The sequence below is a fragment of the Sus scrofa genome, chromosome 7 (genome assembly GCF_054392235.1).
Source record: "Sus scrofa isolate SSC_HxYL_T2T_F1_AM1 chromosome 7, Sscrofa_HxYL_maternal_Yorkshire_Landrace_v2.0, whole genome shotgun sequence".
NCBI lineage: Eukaryota > Metazoa > Chordata > Mammalia > Artiodactyla > Suidae > Sus > Sus scrofa.
The window spans coordinates 89,763,720-89,787,805 of NC_139389.1; the positions used below are offsets into that span (position 1 = coordinate 89,763,720).

At 33.7% G+C, this 24,086-nt stretch overlaps 2 protein-coding genes across 5 annotated transcripts in view; one reads left to right on the forward strand and one right to left on the reverse strand.

Annotated features, from left to right (window-relative positions):
- The window catches only part of LOC110261611 (uncharacterized), a 310,291-nt gene that overhangs the window by 41,950 nt on the left and 244,255 nt on the right, over positions 1-24,086 (reverse strand). For 2 of the 4 annotated variants that reach the window (XM_084967019.1, XM_084967017.1), the window contains exon 3: positions 23,603-23,667. The exons of the other annotated variants lie outside the window; for them this stretch is intronic. The gene's annotated coding sequence lies outside the window, so the exon portion shown is untranslated. The remainder of the gene's footprint in view (positions 1-23,602; positions 23,668-24,086) is intronic. 4 annotated transcript variants of the gene reach the window in all.
- On the forward strand, positions 10,870-11,811 carry LOC146401754 (olfactory receptor 4K13-like). Its single transcript, XM_084970568.1, has one exon. The coding sequence runs from the start codon at positions 10,870-10,872 to the stop codon at positions 11,809-11,811; it is 942 nt and encodes a 313-aa protein (XP_084826694.1).

Consider the following 24,086-nt stretch of genomic DNA (forward strand, 5'->3'; position numbering starts at 1 on the left):
ATTACAGAATCAGTCAATCATTTAGCAAATAATGTATTTACCAATCATCCCCAGGCACTATTCTAGGTATATGAATGAAACACGTAGAATTCAAGGTCTTGTTGGGTTTCATTCAAGTGGATAAAAATAGGTTAAACTATTAATTGAAAAAAAACATAAGATATGAAGAGAGCACTCTGAAGGAAATAAACATAATGTTATAATAGAGCTGGATTGGTAGTTGGTAGTTACTTTATGTTTGCTTGTTGGGCAAAATCTTATCAAGTGGTTTTAACTGATACTCAGATGACTTGAAAGAGACAACCATGCAATTATCTGAGGACAGAAAATTCTAGGTAGAGAGGAAGATGTACACAGATGCAAAGATCTTATGAATTTGGTATATTTGAAGACCCTAAAAAATTGTTTAGCTGTAGTGTAGTTAGTGTGTGCAAAAGTTGGAAGAACTGAGCTGGAGATATTGCTAGAAGAAAAAATTCATGTATTTTAGATGATGCCAATAATTTCAATTTATTCAAATTTCAAAGAGAGACTATTCAAAGATATTAAGTAAAAGAGTAACCAATGTTTCCCATCTGACTTACAGCAAGAGCCTCAAGATTCTGAATAAAGGGCTGTGTATAGTAAAATATCATTAAGTAGAAAGATTCATTCTGTTAAATATTTTTATGACATTGAAAGACCCAAATCTTGTTCTTAATTTTCTAGAGGGAAGAAAATAAAGTTGTCATATTCCCTTGAAAATTTCATGAAACTATTTAACTTGATATTGCAAAGTTTTGGAGAGTTTTGTTGTGATTTCTAGTTGTTATTTTTTAAATCTTAGAGAGGAGTTTCAGTTCACTCAAAAGTCTTTTCACTCTGAATGCAATAATGTTTGTGTTTGGTGTGCCAGTAATTACTGGACTAGTAACTAAACTGTCGTGGTTATTATTTTTTTTAATGAGAGTACTATAAGGCATTGGGTGTTTACAAAATCATGGAAAGTACTGTAAGGGTCGAATTTGATGTGGTGTCCAGTAGCAAATTCCAAAACATCCCCAACAAACTGGTATATAAAAGGAATTACTGTCGTCCTAGCAATTATGAAGTTGGAGGATAGAGAAGTCACTTTTTTGACTGTTGGTTCCAGGATCCCATCACTTCAAACATGGCCTATGATGGTAATAACAGTCCAGAGCTGCTCGAGTATTACTAGATGTCTCCATACAAAATGGAAGCCTCATAATCTGTTGTCTCTATGCCCACTTTCATCATTTCTAAACTTAAATCTTACATGAATGAGAAGTCTAGAGAATATGTCAGAGTTCAGTTTTAATACTGGAGGTCTACAAAAGAACCATAGATAGTCTTAGTGTTATGAGGGCTGAAAATCAGCTTAAACACAAAAAAATCCATTTGGATTAAAGCAGGGTTTCTCAACCTTGTTATTACTGACATTTGGGGATATACAGGTTTCCTATGCACTATAGATTGTTCAGCAGTACCTTGACCTCTTCTTACTACGGGCTAGTAGCACCTCCTCAGTTGTAAACAATCAAAAATACCTCCATTTTTGCCTAATGTCCTCTGGAGGGTGAATGTGCCCCTATTGGAGACACAGTGGATTAAGAGAATTAACCTCCACTATATTTATCTAATAATGAGATAGATGAATCTACTTTGAGGAAAGTAACATGATCTGGGGCTCGTATAAAATAATTTTTAATAAAAAAGCATGTACAATTTAATAAAAACTCACTACAAATATAAAAGCATAAAATAGATTATCAAAATATAAAAAAATAGATAACTAAAGATAAGCAGAGATTTTTCAGAATATGAATGTAAATAAAACAACATTACAATTATAGCTATTAGTATGTTCAAGATTATAGAAGAAAATGCAGTAAATACGTTAAACAAAAGTGTTAGAGAAAAAGAGAGAAAGAGAATTTCAATTGGAATCCATAAAAGGAATTAAAAGGAAATTCTAGAATTAAAAAAATCTGAAATTTAGAAAAATTGTTAAGTGTGTTTAAAATCAGATCAAATAGAGAAGAATACAAAAAGGTGAACTGGAAGTTAAGTCTATACAAAACACACAAATTGAAATGCAAATGCAAATAGGAAGTCTTAAAAATATAGAAAGGGGCCTTAGAGATTTGTGAGATACAGTGAACATATCTTACAAAGGTAAAAAAGAAGTCCAAATGGGAGAAGGAAAGGAAAGAATGGGAAAAATGCAATATTTGAAGAGATAACAGATGAAAGACATCAATCCACATACACAAAACCTCTATAACCAAGAAAACACCCAAACATGTAAATATATGACAGATTAAAATAAAAGACTCTTAAATGTCTCTAGGTGAGGAAATGCATGTTGATTTGAAAAGAACAAGACTGACAGCTTTTCCCATAACAGAAACATGGCATCCAGAAGACAGTGTGCTGAAAGAAAATAATACCAAGCTAAAAGTCTAAATGAGATTAATTCATAGTCTTTTGGTGAAAGTGAATTAATATTTTCAGAAAAAAAATGAGCAAATCTGTTTTCTAAGAGCTTGCACTAAATAAATATTAATGTCAGTTCTTCAGGTAAAAGAAAATAGTCCTGGAGGGGAATACTAATTTGAAGGAAAGAATAAACAATTTGTCAACTATGCTTATACATGTAAAGGAGTACACACTGAATATGACTGTACAAAAAATAGGTATCTTGTGAGATTTGTCATATATATATATATATATATATACACATCATTTATAAATGTCATAAATGTATGACAGTAGTTGCGAAAAATGAACAAAATTTTACATTTAATGTGGTTATCATTACAGTTAAACTAAGATTTGCTTTCTTGCCAGACATCTTATATTTATATATTTCCACTTTTTCTGCTTTTTTTGGTTTAATTGAAAATGTCAAGGAAATGGATTCTCTCCAAAGCCTCCAGAAAGGAGTGCAACTCTGCCAACATTATGACTTTAGCCCAGTGAGACTTGTATCAGACTTCTCACTTAAAACTAAATTTTTACTATTTTAAGTCACTAAGTTTGTAGAAATTTGTTACAGCAGCTACAGTAAGATAATACATCACAGATCAGTGAAACAATAACATATTAGCATAATTTTTCTTTTTATATCCTTTTACTTTTAATCTCTGTAACTCTTTTTATTTTTAATAATGGCTTCTTATGAAGAGTTCAATTCCACGTTTCAATTTGTATTTTTTTTTTACGTCTTCCATGACTCTACTTAAGCACTGAAAGTAGCAGTACTAGCCTCTTCTCCTGATGATCAAGGTACATTTCTCTTTACAAGGTAGACTTTTGGAAAGAAAAACAAAATGATTGAGAGACAGAAATGGCTTGAGGTTAATGGAAATATCAATGAATTTCCTGGTGAAAGCATGTCTCAGAACTTCCCAGATCTAAAGAGTATAAAGTTGTGAGAAAAGAAAGTACTAATTCTATACAAGTGACTTGTAAGGATCGATGATACATAGGGAATAACCTTGTTCCCCAGCCTATAGATTCTTCTGTTAGAGACAAAATGACCTATGATAGTCATTGTTTAAGAGTGTAGGAGTTCTCTGGTGGCTTAGGAGATAAGGATCTGGCATTGTCGTCACTGTGGCTTCGGATGCTGATGTTGCATGGTTTTGATCTCTGCTATGGAACTTCTGCATGCTGCAGGTACAGCCAAAAAATTTCAAAGATAAAAAAGAGTGTATATTATACAAAAAGGATGCTATCCCAAGAGATCAGGACACAATCTAAAAAGTGATCCTTTAGCTGTGAGATCAGATGATTACTCTAATGCTCTATCAGCTAGCTCCATATCTTCTCCATTATACAGTGAATTATATGGTCAGTAGATATCTGTTCATTGGACAACTACTGAATCTCTTTTTCTGAAAAGTAAGCTTAACTAATTAAGTTATAAGAAAACTCTTCTTAGATTAAATAGTTTATATGTCCTCAGAGAGTAATGATGGTCAAAGACCTGTGGACATGGAAAGCAAACTTGTGCCAGTGTATGTGTTGATTATACCAGTGCCACAAAATCAGCAGGAACTCCAATACATCTTCTCTGTATGCTTCTTTTAAAATGATTTGTCACAGAATGCCTTCAGGAATTTCAAACATCACGTTTGTTTTCCAGAGAATAAATAACAAAAGGATATGTGCAATCGCAGGTCCACTTTCCTTCTAACCCATTATTTTCATTTATCCAAATTTGATCTGTTATATAGGAACCTAATCTATGAAGATGGAATTTCCAAGACCCTATGTCATCTGACTAAATAGTGATAAATGGGTGTCAGTGGTAGATTAATGGAGGGTAGAAGAAAGGCAGAAAGAACACACACACGTGCACACACACACGTGCACACACACACACACACACACACACACACACACGCACTGCCTTAGCCCATACCTCTGCAGTAGTTCTATGGGTCACTCTGAAATTTCTGCATCACTTCCATGGTTCCAGGTTTTCTGGTGGAAAAGACCACCACATTTCCAATTTCTGTATACAAGCTTTTATAGGTAGAATAATGATCTCACAAAGAACTACACACCCTATTCACAGAACCTGTGAATAGGTTACCTTACATGGCAAAAAGAACTTTGCAAATGTGATTTAGCTGATCAATTTTGAGATGGGGGGATTATCCTGGATAATATGGATTGGCCCAGTTTAATTGCATGTGCATTTAGAAACACTGAAGCTTTCATGCCTGCAGAGAACAAGATAGATGAGGCAGAAATGAACCCAGGAATGAAAAGACTTGGGAGGGTCTCAATCCACTGTTCCTGGCTTTGAAGAGAATGAGGCCATGACCAAAGAATGCAGAACGTCTAGAAACTAGGAATAACCCCTGGCTGAAAGAAAATCAGTAAGAAAATGGAGAGGTCATTTTATAGTCCCATGGAACTGAATTTGGTCCACAAACAGCATGACTCTTGGAGCAGATTCTCCCTTAAAGCATTCAGTAAAGGATATCATCCTGTCTACACCTTGATTTTGTTCCAGAGAGACCAAGGTTGGGTTTTGAACCTACAGGGCCGTGAGATCATAAGTTTGTGTTGGATGATGTCCCGGTATTTATGGTAATTTGTAAAGGAAGAAGAAGAAAATGAATGCATGGCCACACTCTTGGGCTTTGGTAAGACGCCCTCTTCTCTTCCTTCCTGCTTAGATGTGGTGGGAGCTTGCAGTTGATGCTATTTGGTTTCCCTGAACATTTCCTGTTAGTGACTCAGCCATTGTGTTACTCGAGTAATTAATTATTTCCCTTCGGTTTTAAATACTTACAGGATTTAGGAGTTCCCGTCGTGGCGCAGTGGTTAACGAATCCGACTAAGAACCATGAGGTTGCGGGTTCGGTCCCTGCCCTTGCTCAGTGGGTTAACGATCCGGCGTTGCCGTGAGCTGTGGTGTAGGTGGCAGACGCGGCTCGGATCCCACGTTGCTGTGGCTCTGGCGTAGGCCGGTGGCTACAGCTCCGATTCGACCCCTAGCCTGGGAACCTCCATATGCCGCGGGAGCGGCCCAAGAAATAGCAACAATAACAACAACAACAACAAAAAGACAAAAAAAGACAAAAAAAAAATACTTACAGGATTTAATTAGCATTATTTAACCATAAATATTTACAGTGTTATAAATTCAGCATAAAAACAAACACTTTTCCAAATTAGACCTGAGAAAATATGGGGTTAGGGAAAGGCAAAGAGCATAACTCAGCAATGAGTCAGCTCCTATAGAGAATTTTCACTAAGTGGCTACCTGATAATATTGTTTTCTTTCATGGTTTTTGCCACTTCTAATTGCAAGGGAGGTTGTACAATGACTCTAAATGAGCTTCAGGTATCTGTTAGTAATGAGAGATGGAGCTGGCTTTGTGGCAGACAATAGCAGTCTCAGCTACATGCTTTACGCTCATGGCTAAATAGACACTGGAGAGGAAAATGGTGAGGATGGGATTGGTCTCGGCTAGGGAGATGCGGCTTTTTGGACTGAGTTTGAAACCCCATGGAAGTACACAGGCAACTGATCCCAAGAAAATGCAATTTCATCATCAAGAAAGAAGAGAGTCATGTTTAGGAAGATAAGTTTTGCCACAGCGATTATCATCATTTTTCAATATTGTTCTAAACCTTTAGTTATCATAACAAACAATAAAAGTAGCAGGAAAAATGTTATTAATGTTTGGGGATCATAACTTAAGACACACAAGAGAATGTACTAGAAAAAAATGAGATGTTAGAGTTCAGCAATGGTACCACTAACGTCTTAATATGTAAATTGAAACCAATAGTAGTAAGACCAATCATATTAAGGAAAAAGTCTATATTAAGTATAGATCCAAATTAAAAGATATGAAAAATAACATTTAACACAAATATTTTAACCAAAAATGTTGAAATAATAAAGATGACAAAATTTTGTTGTGTCCTAAAAGTAGTCAAACATTTAAAAGGACCTAGACTCTTTCTGCAATATTCAATTTCAAAGTTCTGCTCTTTATAATTAAATATTGTGATATTGAAAACAACAGTGGAATTTGGTTTAACTTCAGAAAGTAAATCAATTTAATTTAGAATAAAAAAATGAAAATAAATGAGGATGCTTTGAATGAATAAAGCAATGAAAGAGGAGTTGCTCTTCCATACATTAAAACATGCTGTACAGTAGAAAACTGGCAGAACACTGTAAACCAGCTATAATGAAAAAAAAAATCATCACAAATTCTAAAAAAAAAAAGAAAGAAAAAAGAAAACCAAAAAGACAAGCTGCAGAATAAGAGAAAATAGTTTCAAATGATGCAAATGACAAGAGTTTAATCTCTGTAATATACAAACAACTTATACAACTCAACAGCAAAAAAAGCCAACAATCCAATGGAAAAATGGGCAAAAGACCTGAAAAGACATTTCTCCAAGGAAGATATACAGATGGCCAGCAAGCACATGAAAAAATGCTCAACCTCCCTGATTAGTAGAGAAATGCAAATCAAAACTACCATGAGATACTACCGTACACCAGTCAGAATGGCCATCATTAATAAGTCCACAAAGAACAAATGCTGGAGAGGGTGTGGAGAAAAGGGAAGCCTCCTGCACTGTTGGTGGGAATGTAAGCTGGTACAACCACTATGGAGAACATTATGGAGGTACCTTAGAGAACTATACACAGAACTACCATATGACCCAGCAATCCCACTCTTGGGCATATATCTGGACAAAACTTTCCTTAAAAAAGACACAATGCACCCGCATGTTCACTGCAGCACTATTCACAATAGCCAAGACATGGAAACAACCTAAATGTCCTTCGACAGATGAATGAATTAAGTAGAGGTGGTATATATACACAATGGAATACTAATCAGCCATAAAAAAGAACAAAATAATGCCATTTTTAGCAACATGGATGGAACTAGAGACTCTCATACTAAGTGAGGTAAGTCAGAAAGAGAAAGACAAATCCCACATGACATCACTTCTATCTGGAATCTAATATACAGCACAAAGGAATCTTTCCATGGAAAATAAAATCATGGACATGGAGAACAGACTTGTGATTGCCAAGGAGGAAGGAGAAGGAGTGGGATGGACTGGGAATTTGGGGTTAATTGATGCAAACTATTGCCTTTGGAATGGACAAGCAATGAGATCCTGCTGAATAGCACTCGGAACTATATCTAGTCATTTATGACGGAGCATGATAATGTGAGAAAAAACCATGTATACATGTATGTGTAACTGGGTCACCTTGCTGTACAGTAGAAAATTTACAGAACACTGTAAACCAGCTATAGTGGAAAAAATAAAAATCATTATTGAAAAAATAAAATAAAACATACCATCAATCATAATGAATAAAAATAAAGTATGTAGTACTTACTCAAATTGTAACTGGCAAAAAAAGAAGAAAATGGGTATATCTGAAGAAAAGCCTGATCTAGTCACAAATTTACTAAGTTATAAAAGAAGAATAACAAATTGTTAGTGGAAGAAATTATTATTTAATTGAAATGATGAAAAATTATTTTACTTCGTTTCTCGATAAATTTCAACAGATTTGAATTTAAATGTGAAAATTCTGACTTTAACAAAGTTCAGTTAAAATAATCTTGAATGTTAATATTTGTCTAAATATAATATTTCTCAATGCTTGCTTTAAAAATTAAACTACAATAAAACAAAAAACATTATACAAAAGTCCCATAATGCACCACTAGCAACATCTTCCAACATCTTCTTCATTATTGACTGTTGCATTTAAGGTATTGTCAATTTGAGAAGTGAAAAATGGAGTCTCATTTTCTGCAATGGCAAAAACTCTTTTAACAATCCCAATTACTTTTTACTGCCAGTCTCTGAGGATGCTAAAACAATCAAATGAATTTTCTCCTTTATTCCTCCTGTCAAGGGATACCTTTATATACTCTTGTCTTTTGAAGTTCAGAGAAGAAAATGAAATTACCGGATGATGAAGACTAGACATCTAGGATTTCATATTGATGTTATTTCTGAAGTCCAAGTGCAACTGGTAGGTTACATAATCCTGACATGTTACCCTACCCATATACCACATCTCTCACACTGGTTTCATCTACAATATAAGTGTGTCCATACTGATAAAATTCAAATGCCAAAGTAATAACTGAGAGGAGGGCTGCAAAGAGGAAATTATCCTGGAGAAAACTGATTTTTAAACAAATGGAAAACAGATACAAAAATCACTGTAATTATGATCACTGGGAATTAAGATAATGATACAGTAATCCAGGGCAAATAAATTACGCTTAGGGAAAAGGATATGTTTTCAAGGTGTTTTAATTGTTTGCTTATACTGATCAGGTTGAATGACTTTATTCTTTAAATTATTGCAAAATGTAGAGGAAGTTTCATATTTGTTTCTAGTGATGCAGTTATTTTTAAAGAGAGATAATAGATATAAGGAAAAAATATTAGATTCATGGCTTGGAGAATCAGAATTCTCTTACAAAATATTGATGCTATCATTACACTTGATAGGAATTATGAAAAGGAATATATGGTGAACTATCTTATGACAATAGTCTGAATATAGCCATATATTTAAACAAACAATAATCTGTTAAAAAAAGGTCTGAGAGAAATCATCTTGTCCAGGACTTTACCTTTGTCAAGTCCATGAGCACCTACAAATCTACTTACTTGCATACTTTAAAAAAACACATAAGGTCTAAGGGTTGTAGCTTAGATAAAAATAATTGTCTTGCATTGAGCATACAAAGCACTAAGAAGGAATGAAGATTCACATGCAAAGACTTCCATTTTCCATTCTATTAGGATGTGAAAGAAGGAAGTTTTATGCTACTCTGAGTGATAGTGTCAAATATCATGGTTAGAGTATGGGCCACTTACAATAAAATCTGTGTTTTACGGATAGTAACCTTACATATCTGAGTTCATATAATTAAATATTCTTTATGGTTAACTAGACATATTGTATCTTTAAAACATATATTGTATGATTAAAATATTAAGGCACATGGATAATCAAATATATGCTATTTTCTTTTCTCATTTTGGCATTAAGTCTGACTCTAGGCTTTGAGGAAAGTAAAAAAAGAAAAAAGACTGTAGATGATCATGGAGCCTGGAATAAGACTTGAACAACAGAACAAAAATCAGATAAACAAGAGAAGTACTGGAAGAAGTGGACTTATGTTGATCAAGAACTGACTTAATTCCCCTTATGTATATTTTTTAAAATTTGGTTTAGTTAGGTGAGTCCACCTCAGTATGTAAGACAATATCTGTGAATTATTTCCATTCTTGAAAAAGTTAAAGGTTGAAAGTACATTAAGGAAAAACGCAGAGAAGTAACTATCCAGAGATGCTACATAAATAATACATCATTCATTTTCTTTCTTTGGGTTCATGATGGTAAATGATTCATTCAGTTTACTACTTATATCTCTTAAAGAGAGAAAAGTTGAACAAGAATACTTTGGTAACCTACTAGTTCATAGTCTTAATTATAGTGCTTTATTTCTACACACTCATGACATAAATGAAAATGTGTCAATTAAAACAAAATATCAAATACAAATTATCATTTCATCCAATTTTGCAAAAGTAGGATAAGAATGCATAGATGCGATACACTCACTTATCTAATCCCAAAGGGTAAGGCCAATGGTAAAGTGAACATTTCTAGTTATCAGAGTCAATCTGGGTCATTCAAGTCAAAAACGTCAGTAATTAGATTTGATCTCAGTAAACTACTTAGGTCTCTCAACATTCAACTTTGAACAATATGGGTCATTACTTTGTTCACTTCAAGAAGCATAATGCACATCATGTGATTTCAGCAATTTTTTTTTTGGTATGGCAAATTTTTTTTTACTGCATCCTGAGGATGTCACAAAATTGTGTTAGTAATGTACTTCCTGAGTCCCATGAAAGATAAAAACCTATTTCCCTGATGCTTTCTAAAACTTTTTCTTTACCTCTACTAAACTAAATGTTCCCTCATATATTGATATCTGGAGCTGAACACGAAGGAAGACAAGTTTTCTCAAGTGTTTAACTGACTTCACCTTGTACTAATCAAGACACTAATTTGATTCAGTTGGCTCCAAAACCATCACATTTTTACAGTCCTGTGGTCCTGAGAAATATCTACAACTTCAAAATACCTACAAGCAAGTTGCATGACTACAAGGGCTGCGTCCTTGAATTTAAAAAAAAAAAAAAAAAAAAAAAAAAAAGGTGGCTTAAGAAAGATTAGGTTCCCTGACCTGTTAGCCCCTATGACTTCCTGTGTGTTTTCCCCTTTCAGACAACTTCTGACAAACTCATGCAGAGGGATGAATGGATCTCCTGAATAACACATCGAGTGTTTTTGAGTTCATCTTGCTGGGACTTTCCAGTGTTCAAGACATTCAAATATTCTTTTTTGCAATCTTCACTCTTGTCTATGTAGCCATCATAGTGGGAAACCTCCTCATTGTGATCTCTGTGATATCTGATAACCATCTTCACTCCCCCATGTATTTCTTTCTGGCAAATTTATCATTCTTTGATCTATGTCTTTCCTCCACTGCAACTCCCAAAGTGATTTTGGACTTCTTTAGAGAACATAATACCATCTCCTGGTGGGACTGTATGACCCAGATGTTCTTTATGCATTTCTTTGGGGGTGGAGAGATGTCTCTTCTGATAGCTATGGCCATTGACAGGTATGTCGCCATATGCAAACCCTTACACTACAAGACTATCATGAGTCATAAGGTGCTCATTGTGTTTCTACTGCTCTCCTGGGCAGTTGGGTTCATACATACCACAAGCCAGATGGTTTTCACAATGGGTTTACCTTTCTGTGGTCCCAATACTGTGGACAGCATTTTCTGTGACCCTCCCCTGGTCATCAGGTTTGCCTGCACTGATACCTACTTCCTAGAGCTCCTGGTGATTGTGAACAGTGGGCTCCTGTCCCTGGTATGCTTTGTTCTCTTGCTCATTTCCTACACTGTCATGCTCGTCACCATCTGGCAGCACTCCTCCAGTGCATCTTCCAAGGCTCTGTCCACACTCTCTGCCCACATCACTGTGGTCACACTCTTCTTTGGTCCCGCTATCTTCGTCTATGCCTTCCCGTTTAATAGTTATTCTGTAGATAAGTTTCTTTCAGTGTTTTACTCTATGATCACCCCTCTCCTTAATCCCATTATTTATACTCTGAGAAATCAGGAAATGAAAGCAGCCATCAAGAGACTGAGCAGGCAGCATATTGGTTCCTGTCTCATCCATTAAACATTGTCTGCAGCAAATGATTTTTTGTTTTCTCTGCTACTTAGGGGTGTTGAGTCTTAACTATTTGTACAAATATTAAAAGTAAATTATTAAATAATAGTATTAATTTTTGGTAAAATTTGAAGGAATTATGAAGGCATTTTTCATTTAAAATGCTAATGGGAATTTTTTTAGCACAAGAGTAATACATAAATAAGAATGCATTCATTATGTAGTTTTTTTTCTTAAAATTCAGGAAATGACTGTGATGGAGGTTTAAAACCCAATATCAAAATTCTTATATTAGAAAAATATAGTATTTCAGTGAATCAATCTATTTAAATAAGACATTTTAATAAGACAGTACATTATATGGTGTTTAGTGTAATTTTTTATTTCTATACTATATGTAGTACCCTAATAGTGTTCAAATATCTACCAATATATGTGACCATACAGAGCCGTCACATAAGAGTTGTGATTTGAATAAGGATTTGAAGAATATTTTTTCACTCTGTATGGTCAAGACACTATTCTTCTTTAGGAGAATGTATATGTGCTTAGAGAAAAGCATTCCAAACATTTCTTCAGCAACTTAAATAGTTTTCTCAGCAACAATATCAAGTGAAATATTAAAGATTAAAATTATGGGCTGCTAATTTTATCTTTCTATACCAGGCAGTACAAATACTCAATGTGATTTTAATTGAATTCAGTTCTTTATGACTGAATTTTTTAAATATTCTGAACATTAAAAAAAATTAACCTTTTACAGAAGAATTACTAGGTAGAAAATATTGTACAAAGCAATGGGGATACACAGTTAATGATTTTACCTGTTCTCTGTTCTGAAGAGCATAACAAGGAGGAAGGGACCTATGTTAGGTGTGATGATCTCAGAAAACCACTTTAAGGAGGAGATGTTTACACAAAAACATTGCAAAAGCTAAAAAATTAGAACCCCTGGGAAAAGAACATTCCAGGAAGAAGGGCCAGTGTATTTAGATATTATTAAGTGAGAAATAGCCTGTAGGTACTGAAGACAGAACTTTATGAAGGAGGTTGATGAATAAAAGGAAGATAAAATCTCTACAGAGATTTTATAAAAAGGAAAAGACCAACGTATTCAGGCCTCATGGATCCTTTTTTATTGGCAATATAAAGCCATTAAACTTGCAGATTTTGAAGTAAAACTTATAGTTGCCATGGAGGAAATTTGGATGGAAGGGATAAATTAGGAGTTTGGGATTGACACATACATACTACTATATATAGAACAGGCAACTAACAAGGACCTACTGTACAGCACAGGGAACTCTGCTACATATTCTGTAGTAACCTAAAAGGGAAAAGATTCAGAAAAAGAGTGGATATGTGTATATATGTATATCTGAGTCACTTCAATGTACACCTGAAACTAACACAAAGTTGTAAGCCAACTCTACTCCAACACAGTTTTTAAAAAAGGCTTTGAGAATAGAAGGGATGAGGTTTAGTATACATTTTATAGTTTGGTGTATTTCTTTCCTCTTACGTGGGGAGAATAATGTAGCAAAAGTGAAAGCAGAGGGAATAGAAAGTTGCTTTTTGTTACTCAGCTTATTTATTAAATGAAACCTATAATATTGATTGTGATTTATTTAAAAAATAAAATGAGGTCTTACAGTAAAAAGTGCCAAACTCCAAATTATTTAAAAGAATAACCACATTTAAAATCAGACTTGTTTTCTCTCCTAATCCCCTTCCTTTCCATTTATATTTTAGCTGAATATATTTAACTCTACTGAAATTTTGCCTTAAATCATCTGCTACTAAATTTTGTCTTTATTATAGAAAATTCTGCATATTCCAAACCTACCAACTAGCTTGGGTAATGATTCTAGGCATCTACTTTTGTGCACATATTATCTTCCTAAACTATGCATTTAAGAACATTTTCTTTTCTTACAAATGCCTTCTCTGTATTACAACAATAAAACCTGACAGATATATCTCAGCAGATATTTTAAAAGTTTTATTTTTTATGGCAGTTTTGATTGATCACTAGTGGCTCCATCATGAAATATTTCTTTTTAAATCTGAGTCTTAGTCATAGAGTGATTAATCTATTATCAGTGTCTATAGTGAGTTTAGAGATGAATATGACACTGTGTGTATTATCTAATTACTACCTTTGCTTACATATAATATTTTTCCGAAGGTTGCAACTATTGAAGATACATATATAAGTTACATAGATGAATGAACATAATTTACTTGCTCAATTACATTTTTTATCATAGAGGTTAACACTGGACTTGCACCATGAACTTCCATTTACATTGCTGAACAACACATCCCAACAAAGGACATAGCAAATCTGAAATCTAGAATGGCTGACTGCTAAACTCCTCTAATTAATTACTTACTGTTTACCATTAATCAATAAAGAGCTTTAAGTAGGTGAAAGAACTCTTACCCTTCTCTCTTTTCTATTTGCTTTCTTCTCTTTCTTCTCTCACTCTCTCCCCACTTTTCCCCTTCATCATTCTCATCCCTCCCCACAACTCTCTCTCTCAGAGCTCCTTACATAGTAAAAGATTTTTCCCTATGATAACAACTATGAATTTCATTATAAAAATAAAAAAGGTCTATGAATTTCATTATAAAAATAAAATTAAAAATAAGAATTCAGTAATGCTGATGTTTACCGTTTTTGTGTGTATATATATATAATGACATTTTTAGATGACAATAGTAATAACATAAATTTTGTTAAGGAAAAAGATAACTTTAAATATAGCAACATATAGCTACATATGCAGCATTATATTTACTAAAGCTTTTGCATTGTTTATATAATGAAGATAACTTTATTGTTTCTCCTACAAGTATTGTTAGTTTAATACCATATTGATTAATCCTGGTGGGATTTGTCTTAAATTAAGAAAATAATCTTATTTCACTGAAAAAATACAGAAGTACCTAAGGAAATTATGAGTGATTAAAATAATAATGTGCCCTTCCTGATGATAAAGTGTACTGCAAAATACAAAGAGTAAATTAAAATATGTGGTGCATATTCAATATAAGGGAAAATAGACAAATCAATAAGCAAAACAGACCAGACCTGAATAAATATAGTTAACTGATCTTTTACAAGGAAGAAGAGGCAACACAGTGTTGAAAAGACAGACTTTCAACAAATTGAGCTGAGACAACTGGACATTCACATGCAGAAAAAAAAGAATCTAAACATAAATCTTATACTTTTCACAACAATTAACTCAAAATAGATCACAGAACTAACATAAACTGTAAAGTTATAAAACTTCATGAAAAAAACACATGGGAGAAAATCCAGATGACTTTGTAATAGGCAATGACTTTTCAGATATACCACTAAAGGTACAATATATGATAGAAAGAACTGATAAGCAGAATTCATTAAAATAAAAAATTCCACCTTTGAAAGACAATTTCAAGAGAATTAAAAAGCAAAACACAGAGGAAGAACAAATTTGCAAATGACATATCAGATAAAAAGGCCTCTATCAAAATATAGAAATAATACTTAAAATTCAACAATAAGAAAGCAAACTACTCTATTTTAAAGATGGACAAAGACCTTAATAGACACATTTTCAAACAAGCTACCCAGGATGTATCATCAGGATCATGCAAATTAAATAGTAATAAGATACCATTACATAAATATTAGAATGCAAAAATCTGGAACACTGATGACATCAAAAGCTGGCAAAGATGTGGAACAACAAGAATTCTCGCTCATTGCTGACAGGAATGCAAAATGGTACAGCCATTTTAAAAGACAATTTGGCGGTTTCTTAGAAAACTAGGCATACTCTTACCACGTGTTTCAGCAACTGCATTCCTTTGTATCTACTCAAAAGCATTGAAATCTTATGACCACAAAAACTACACATAGATGCTCAGAGCAGCTTTATTTATAATTGCTCAAACTTCAAAGCTACCAAAATGTTCTTCAGGTTTCAAACTTTAGCTTTGAAATTTAGGGTTACACAAACTGTGGTACACCCAGACAGTGGAATTTTATTTGGTGCTTAAAAAAATGAGCTATCAAGCAATAAAAAACATGGAGAAAACTTAAGTGCATGTTACTAAGTGAAATGAGCCAATCTGAAATCTCTGCATACTGCATGAATCCAACCATATGACACTGTGGAAAAAAGCAAAACCACAGAGATAGGAAAAAGTTCTGTAAAAAGAACACTTAATAATGATAAAAGAATCAATAAACGAAGAGGATACTACACTTGTCGACATATATGCACAACATATAGGAACACTCAAATACATAAAACAAATACTAACAGACATAAAGGGAGAAATGGACAGGGATAAAATAATGGTAGGAGATTTTTTTGTGTGTGTCTTTTTTGCTATTTCTCGGGCTGCTCCCACAGCATATGGAGGTTCCCAGGCTAGGGGTCAAATTGGAGCTGTAGCCTCTGGCCTATGCCAGAGCCACAGCAATGCGGGATCCGAGCCGTGTCTGTGACCTACACCACAGCTCACGGCAACACCGGATCGTCAACCCACTGAGCAAGGGCAGGGACCGAACCCGCAACCTCATGGTTCCTAGTTGGATTCATTAACCACTGTGCCACAACAGGAACTCCAATAGTAGGAGATTTTAACACCCCACTCACATCAATGGACAGATCCTTTAGAAAGAAAATCAATAAGGCAACAGAGATTTTAAATGATTCAACAGAACACTTAGACTTAATTGATATTTTTAGGACATTATATGCAAAAAACCCCCAAAACAAAACAGAATACACATTGTTTTCAAGTGCACATGGAACATTCTCCATAACTGACCAATACAAGGGTACAAAAAAACCTCAACAAATACATATTTGAAGAGTAAATAAATTATTTCAAGAATCTTTTCTGACCACAATGGCATGAAACTAGAAATCAACTAAAGAAAAAGAAATGGGGAGTTCCCATCATGGCTCTGCAGAAGCAAATCTGACTAGCATCTATGAGGATGCAGGTTTGATCCCTGGCCTTGCTCAGTGGCGTTGTCATTAACTGTGTTGTAGGTCACAGACATGGCTCAGATCTGGGATTGCTGTGGCTATGGTGTAGGCCAGTGGCTACAGCTCCAATTCAATCCCAGTCTGGGAACTTCCATATGTCCCTGGTGTGGCCCAAAAAAGACCAAAAAAATGAAAGGAAAGGAAAGGAGGAAGGAAAGAAAGAAGGAAGGAAGGAAGAGAAAGAAAGAAAAAAAGAAAGAAAGAGAAATGAGGAAAAAATAAGTACATTGAGATAAAACAACATACTACTAAAAAACCAATGGGTCAATGAGGAAATCAAAAAGGAAATTTAAAAATATCTTGAGACAAATGAAAGTGAAAACACAACCATACAAAATGTTTGGAATGAAATGAAAGCATTATTAGAGAGGTCATAGTGATAAAGGCCCTCTTCAAAAATTAAGAAAAATCTCAAATTAACAACCAAACGAACCACCTAAATGAATTAGAAAGAGAAGAACACACAAAACCTAAAGTCAGCAGAAGGAAGGAAATAATAAAGATAAGAGAGGAATTAAATAAAATAGAGGGAAAAAAAAAACAGAAAAATCAATAATACCCAGAGCCAGTTCTTTGAAAGCATACGCAAAATTGACAAACCTCTGACCAGGGTCACCAAGAAGAAAAGAGAGAGGACCTAAGTAAACAAAATAAGAAATGAAAGAGGAGAAATTACAACCAATACTGCAAAAATTAAAAAAAGAGAATACTATGAAAAATTATATGCCAATAAATTGGACAACTTAGACAAAGTTGTAGCCCAACAAAACTGAATCAAGAAAAATAGATGATTTGAACAGATTGATCACTAGAAGTGAAATAGAATATGTAATTTAAAAACAACAAAACTTCCTAATGAACAAAACTCCCAGGACCACATGACTTTACAGTCAAATTCTACCATATAATCAAAGAAGAATTTAAACAGATCCTTCTCAAACTCTTCTAAAAAAAAAAATTGAAGAGAAGGGAATAATCCTAAGGACAGTCTATGAAGCTTCCTTCAGCCTCATAATGAAACCAGGCAAAAACACTACCAAAACAGAAAATTACAGACCAATATCTTTGATGAATATAGTTGGGGAAATACTCAACAAAATACTGTTATTGGATTATTAAATCCAATAATACATAAAAAGATCATACACCAAAATCAAATTAGGTTCATTTCAATGTTGCAAGGATCACTGGAATGAATTTAACTTGATTTTGGTATAAGATTTTAACATATGGAAATAATCCATATGATTTCAACATATTGAATTCAACCAATGTGATATACCACAGCACAAAAGAAGACAAAAAAAATCATCTTAGTAGATGCATAAAAAGCATTTGATAAAATTCAAGTCATTTATGATTAAAACTCTTATGAAAATAGGTATAGAAGGAACATATCTCAACATAATAAAAGCTAATTATTATAAACCACAGCCAAAGTAATAATTAATGGTGAACACTTTGAAGACTTTCTGCTAAAATCTGGAACAAGATAAGAATGCCCACTTTCATCAAGTATTCAACATAGTATTGGAAGTCCTAGCCACAGCAATCAGAGAAGAAAAGAAATTTAGGTATCCAAAATGGAAGAGAAAAGGTTAAATTTTCATTATTTGTAAATGGTACAACACTGTATGTAGAAAGCCCTAAAAACTCCACATAAAAACTACTAGAACTGATAAACAAATTCAGTGAGGCAGCAGGATATAAGATTTCCATACAGAAATCAGTTGCATTTCTTAACACTAACAATGAAATATAAGAAAGGGAATGTAAAAAATCTCTTTTGAAGTCACATTAAAAAAAAAACAAACAAACAAACAAAAAAAAACTTTGGAATAAACCTGAACAAGGAATCGAAAATCTTATTCACTGAGAACGATAAAACAGTGATTAAAGAATCCAAGATGATTCAAAGAGTGGAAAGATATCCCACGCCCTTGGATGGGAAGAATTAATATTATTAAAATGGTCACACTACCCAAAGCAATCTAAAGGTTAATGTGATCACTATCAAAATATTCATGACATTTTTCACAGAATTAGAACAAATAATCCTAAAACTTCTATGGAAGCATAAAAGACCCAGAATTCCCAGAGCAATTCTAAGGTGGAAAAAAACCTGAAAAAACAAAGCAGGAGGCAAAAGCCTCTCAGACTTTAGACAGTACCTCAAAGCTACAGTATTCAAAACAGCATAGTATGGCACAAAAACAGACATATGAATCAATAGAACAGACTAGGGATCCCAAAAATAAACCCATACACCTATGATCAATCAATCTTTGACAAAAGAAGCAAAAATATACAATGGAGAAAAGATAGTCTCTTTAGCAAGTGGTTTTGGGAAAGTTGTACAGTCATATATAAATCAATGAAGTTAGAACACAAACTCAAAATAAAATTTTGAACCAGAATAAACTCAAAATAAAATTTTAAATGTAAGACATGACATCATAAAATTCCTAGAGGTGTCCATAGGCAAAATATTCTCTAACAAATTTAACCAATGTTTTCTCAGGTCAATCTCCCAGGGAAACAGAAATAAAAGGGAAAAAAATTACTCAAATAGGAACTAATTTAAGTTATAAATGTTTGCACAGAGAAGAAAACCATAAAAAAAAAGACAACCTATGGAATGGGAGAAAATATTTGCACATGATGAAACAGATATGGGCTTATTTTCTATAATATACAAACAGTGCATAAAACACAATAAATAAAGAAAGAAACAAATAAAAACAACCCCATCAAAAATGGGCAGAAGACCTAAAGATATTTCTTCTAAGAAAATATACAGTTGGCCAAAACACACATGAAAAAGTGTTCATCATCACTTAAGTCTAATAACAATAGAGAAATGCAAGTCAAAACAACAGTCAGGTACCACCATGCACTGTCAGAATGGCCATCATTAAAATGTCTACAAATAACAAAGGCTACAGGGAGAAAAGGGACACCTCCTATACTGTTGGTGGGAATATAAATTGGTGCAGCCACTATGGAAGATAGTGTGGAGGTTCACCAAACTAAAAACAGAGTTTCCATGTGATCCAGCAATCCCACTCCTGGGGATATATCCATAAAAAAAGACACATGCACCTCTATGCTGATAACACATGATTTATAATAAACAAGACATGGAAGCAAGCTAAATGTCCATTGACAGATGAATGGATAAAGAAGATATATATGATAGAATAGATATATATCATATATACGTGATTGAATAGATACACAATGGAATACTAATCAGCCATAAAAAGAATGAAATAATGCTATCAGCAGCAACATGGATAGACCTAGAGATTATCATACTAAGGGAAGGAAGTCAGAAAGAAAGGGACAAATGCCATATGATATCACTTATATGTGGAATCTAAAATATGACACAAATGAACTTATCTAAGAAAGAGGAACAGACTCACAGAGAACAGATATGTGGTTGCCAAGGGGAAAGACAAGTGGGGAAGGATTAATAGGGAGTTTGATATTAGCATATACAAACTAGTATATATAGAATGTATAAACAATGAGGTCCTATAGCATTGCACAGGGAACAATATTCAATATCCTGTAATAAACTATAATGGAAAAGAATGCAATAAAGAGTATATATATATATAAATGTGTATATGTGTGTGTGTGTATAACTGAATCAATTTGCTACATGCAGAAATTAAACGACATTGTAAATCAACTATGTGATGATAAATTTTTTTTAATAAAAGGTCTGTAGAGTTTCTGGGAGGAAAGGGAGATAAACAGGTGGAGCAGAGAGGATTTTTAGGTCAATGAAACTACTCTGAATGATAGTGTAATGATATATATCATTATAGATTTTTCCAAATCCATTGAATGTGTAATACCAAGAATGCACTATAATGTAAAATATGGATTTTTAATGAAAAATATTTTATTTTCAATTATTTTTTATTTCTTCTTAAAGAATAAAGTGTTGTGTCAATTTCTGCTGTATAGCACAGTGACCCAGTCATATATGCATATACATTCTTTTTCCCATACTATTTTCCATCATATTCTATCCCAAGAGATTGCTTATCCATTCTAAATGTAATACTTTGCATCTACCAACCCCAAAATCCCTGTATATCCCACTCCTTCCCCCTCCTCCTTGGCAACCTCAAGTCTGTTCTATATGTCTATGAGTCTGCTTCTGTTTTGTAGATAGGTTGATTTGTTGTCTTACTTTAGATTCCACATATTAGTGACATTATATGGTATTGGTATTTCTCTTTCTGACTTACCTTGCTAAGTATGATAATCTCTAGTTGCATCCATATTGCTGCAAAAGGCATTATTTTGTTCTTTTTATGGCTGAGTAGTATTCCATTGTATATGTGTACAACATTATCTTAATCCATTCATCTGTCAGTGGGCATTTAGACTGTTTCTATGTCTTAACTATTGTAAACAGTGATGCAGTTAACATAGGGGTACATGTATCTCTTTGAATTATAGTGGAAGCTGTATGTAAAAGAATGAAATTAGGACATTCTCTAATACCATACACACAAAAAATAAAATAAAAAAAGGACTAAAGACCTAATAAGGCCAAATACTATAAAACTCCTAGAGGAAAACATACACAGAATGCTCTTTGACATAAATCATAGCAACATCTTGTTTGATCCACCTCCTAAAATAGTAACAATAAAGACAAAAACACACCAGTCGGGACCTAATTAAACTCAAAATATTTTGCACAGAAAAAAAAATAAAAACAGAAAATGAAAAGACAAACCACAGAATGGGAGAAAATATTTGCAAATGACGCACCTGACAAGGGCCTAATCTCCAAAATATACAAACAACTCATGTAACTCAACAACAAAAATCAAACAACCCAAAGGAAAAATGGGCAGAAGATCTAAACAGACATTTATCCAAAGAAAATATATAGATGGCCAATGGGCACATGAAAAAATGTTCAACATCACTAATTGTTAGAGAAATAAAAATCAAAACTTCAATGAGGTACCACCATACACCAGTCAGAATGGCGATCATTAATAAGTCCACAAATAACAAATGGTGGAGAGGGTGTGGAGAAAAGGGAACCCTCCTACAGTGATGGTGGGAATGTAAATTGGTACAACCACTATGGAAAACGGTATGGAGGATCCTCAGAAAACTAAATAGAGAACTACCATATGATCCAGCAATCCCACTCCTGGGCATATATCTGGACAATACTGTAACTGAACTATGGATTCTGAGTGGCAACAATGAGTCAGTGTAGGTTCATCATTTGTAACAGATGTACCACTCTGGTAGGGAATGTTGAAATGGGTGAGGCTATGCACATGTGAAGCAAGGGTATGTGGAAAATACCATCTGCTCAATATTTCTGTGAATCTAAACCTACTCTAAAAAATAAAGTCTGTTTAAAAAAAAAAAAAAAGAGGAAAAATTGGGAGTTCATATCATGGCTCAGAGGAAAGAACCCGACCAGGATCCACGAGAATGCAAGTTCAATCCCTGGCCTCATTCAGTTAGTCAAGGATCTGGCATTGTGTAAGCAGAGGTGTAGGTCACAGATGTAGCTTGGATCACGCATTGGCTGTGGCTTAGGCCAGCAGCTACAACTCTGATTCAACCCCTAGCCTAGGAACTTCCATATGCCACAGGTCCAGCCGTAAAAAGACAAAAAAAATTAAAAAATAAAAAATAAATAAAAAAGAGGAATAATAGATAAACCTGAAGCATACTTTTGTCTACCAAAACTTCAAATGACAAAGGAAACTATAAATTTTAGTGTAATTATTATTTAATTACAGTGATGTAAATAATTATTTCATATCAAATATTAATAGATTCTAACAGATTAAAGTTTAAACATGGGAAAAGTTCATTTTTAATAAAATTTAGCATTAAATTTATCTAGAATGAATATATCTTGCCAGAATAGAAAAATCATCACTGCCTATTGCAGAAAAAAAAACTATAAAAATAGACAAAATATCACAAAAATCTTATGATTTACAGATAGCGACATCTTTTGAATGCTCTCTTGATTATTGATTGATGCCTTTAAAGTATTGTCAGTTTGAGATGTGAAAGTAGTCTTGCTTTCTGTAATGACAAAAGTCTTAACAATCTCACTTATTGTTTACTGCCAGTCTCTGAGGACTCTGAAACAATCATATGAATTTTCTCTTTATGCATCCTATCAAGGGATACCTTTATATACTGTTGTCTTTTTAAGATCAAATCAGAAAATGACGTTGCTGACTGATGAAGACTAAACATCTAGGATTTGTTATTGATGGGATTTCTGAAGTCCAAGTGCAAGTGGTAGGTTACATAATCCTGGCATGTTACCCTACCCATATACCACATCTATCACACTGGTTTCATCTATAATATTAAGTGTGTCCATGTTGATAAAGTTCAAATACCAAAATAATAACTGAGAGGAGGGCTGCAAAGAGGAAATTATCCTGGAGAAAACTGATTTTTATACAAATGAAAAACAGACACAAAAATCACTGTAATTATGTTTACTGGGAATTAAGATAATAGTATGGTAATCCAGGGCAAATAAAATCTGCTTAGAGAAAAGATCTAGGCATCATTAAAATGTTTGGCTATAATGGTCAGACTGAATGACTGCTTTCTTTGAATTATCACATACTGAAGAAAAAATTGCATGTTTGTTTCTAGGGATGAAATTATTTGAAAGAGAGATAGATAACAGAACTTCAAGGAATAAATACCTGATTCATGGCTTGAAGAATCACAGAATGTCACCACTTACAAAATATTGATGCTATCATTATACCTGTTAGGAAGTATAGAAAGGAATATATGATGAAATATCCTATGACTATAGTCTGAATATGGGCATATATTTAAACAAACATTAATCTGTTAAAAAAAATTTGGAAGACCCTATCTTTGCCAAGTCCAAGAGCACCTACAAATCTACTTATTTTGCATACTTCAAATATGAAGTATACTATTTGCATACTTCAAAAAAACACAGTCTAAGGGCTGTAGCTGAGATAAGATCATTGTCTTGCATTAAGTGTACAAAGTGCAAAGAAGGAATGAGGATTCACATGAAAGAATAACTATCAGGAGTACCCATTGTGGCTCAGCAGTAAGGAATCTACTAGTATCCATGTGAATGCAGGTTCAATCCCTGGCCTTGCTCAGTGGGTTAAGGATCTGTCATTGCCATGATCTCTGGTATAGGCA

Excerpts from the sequence above, each read along its gene's own strand:
- LOC146401754 (XM_084970568.1), top strand. The coding sequence starts at position 10,870 with ATGGATCTCCTGAATAACACATCGAGTGTTTTTGAGTTCATCTTGCTG.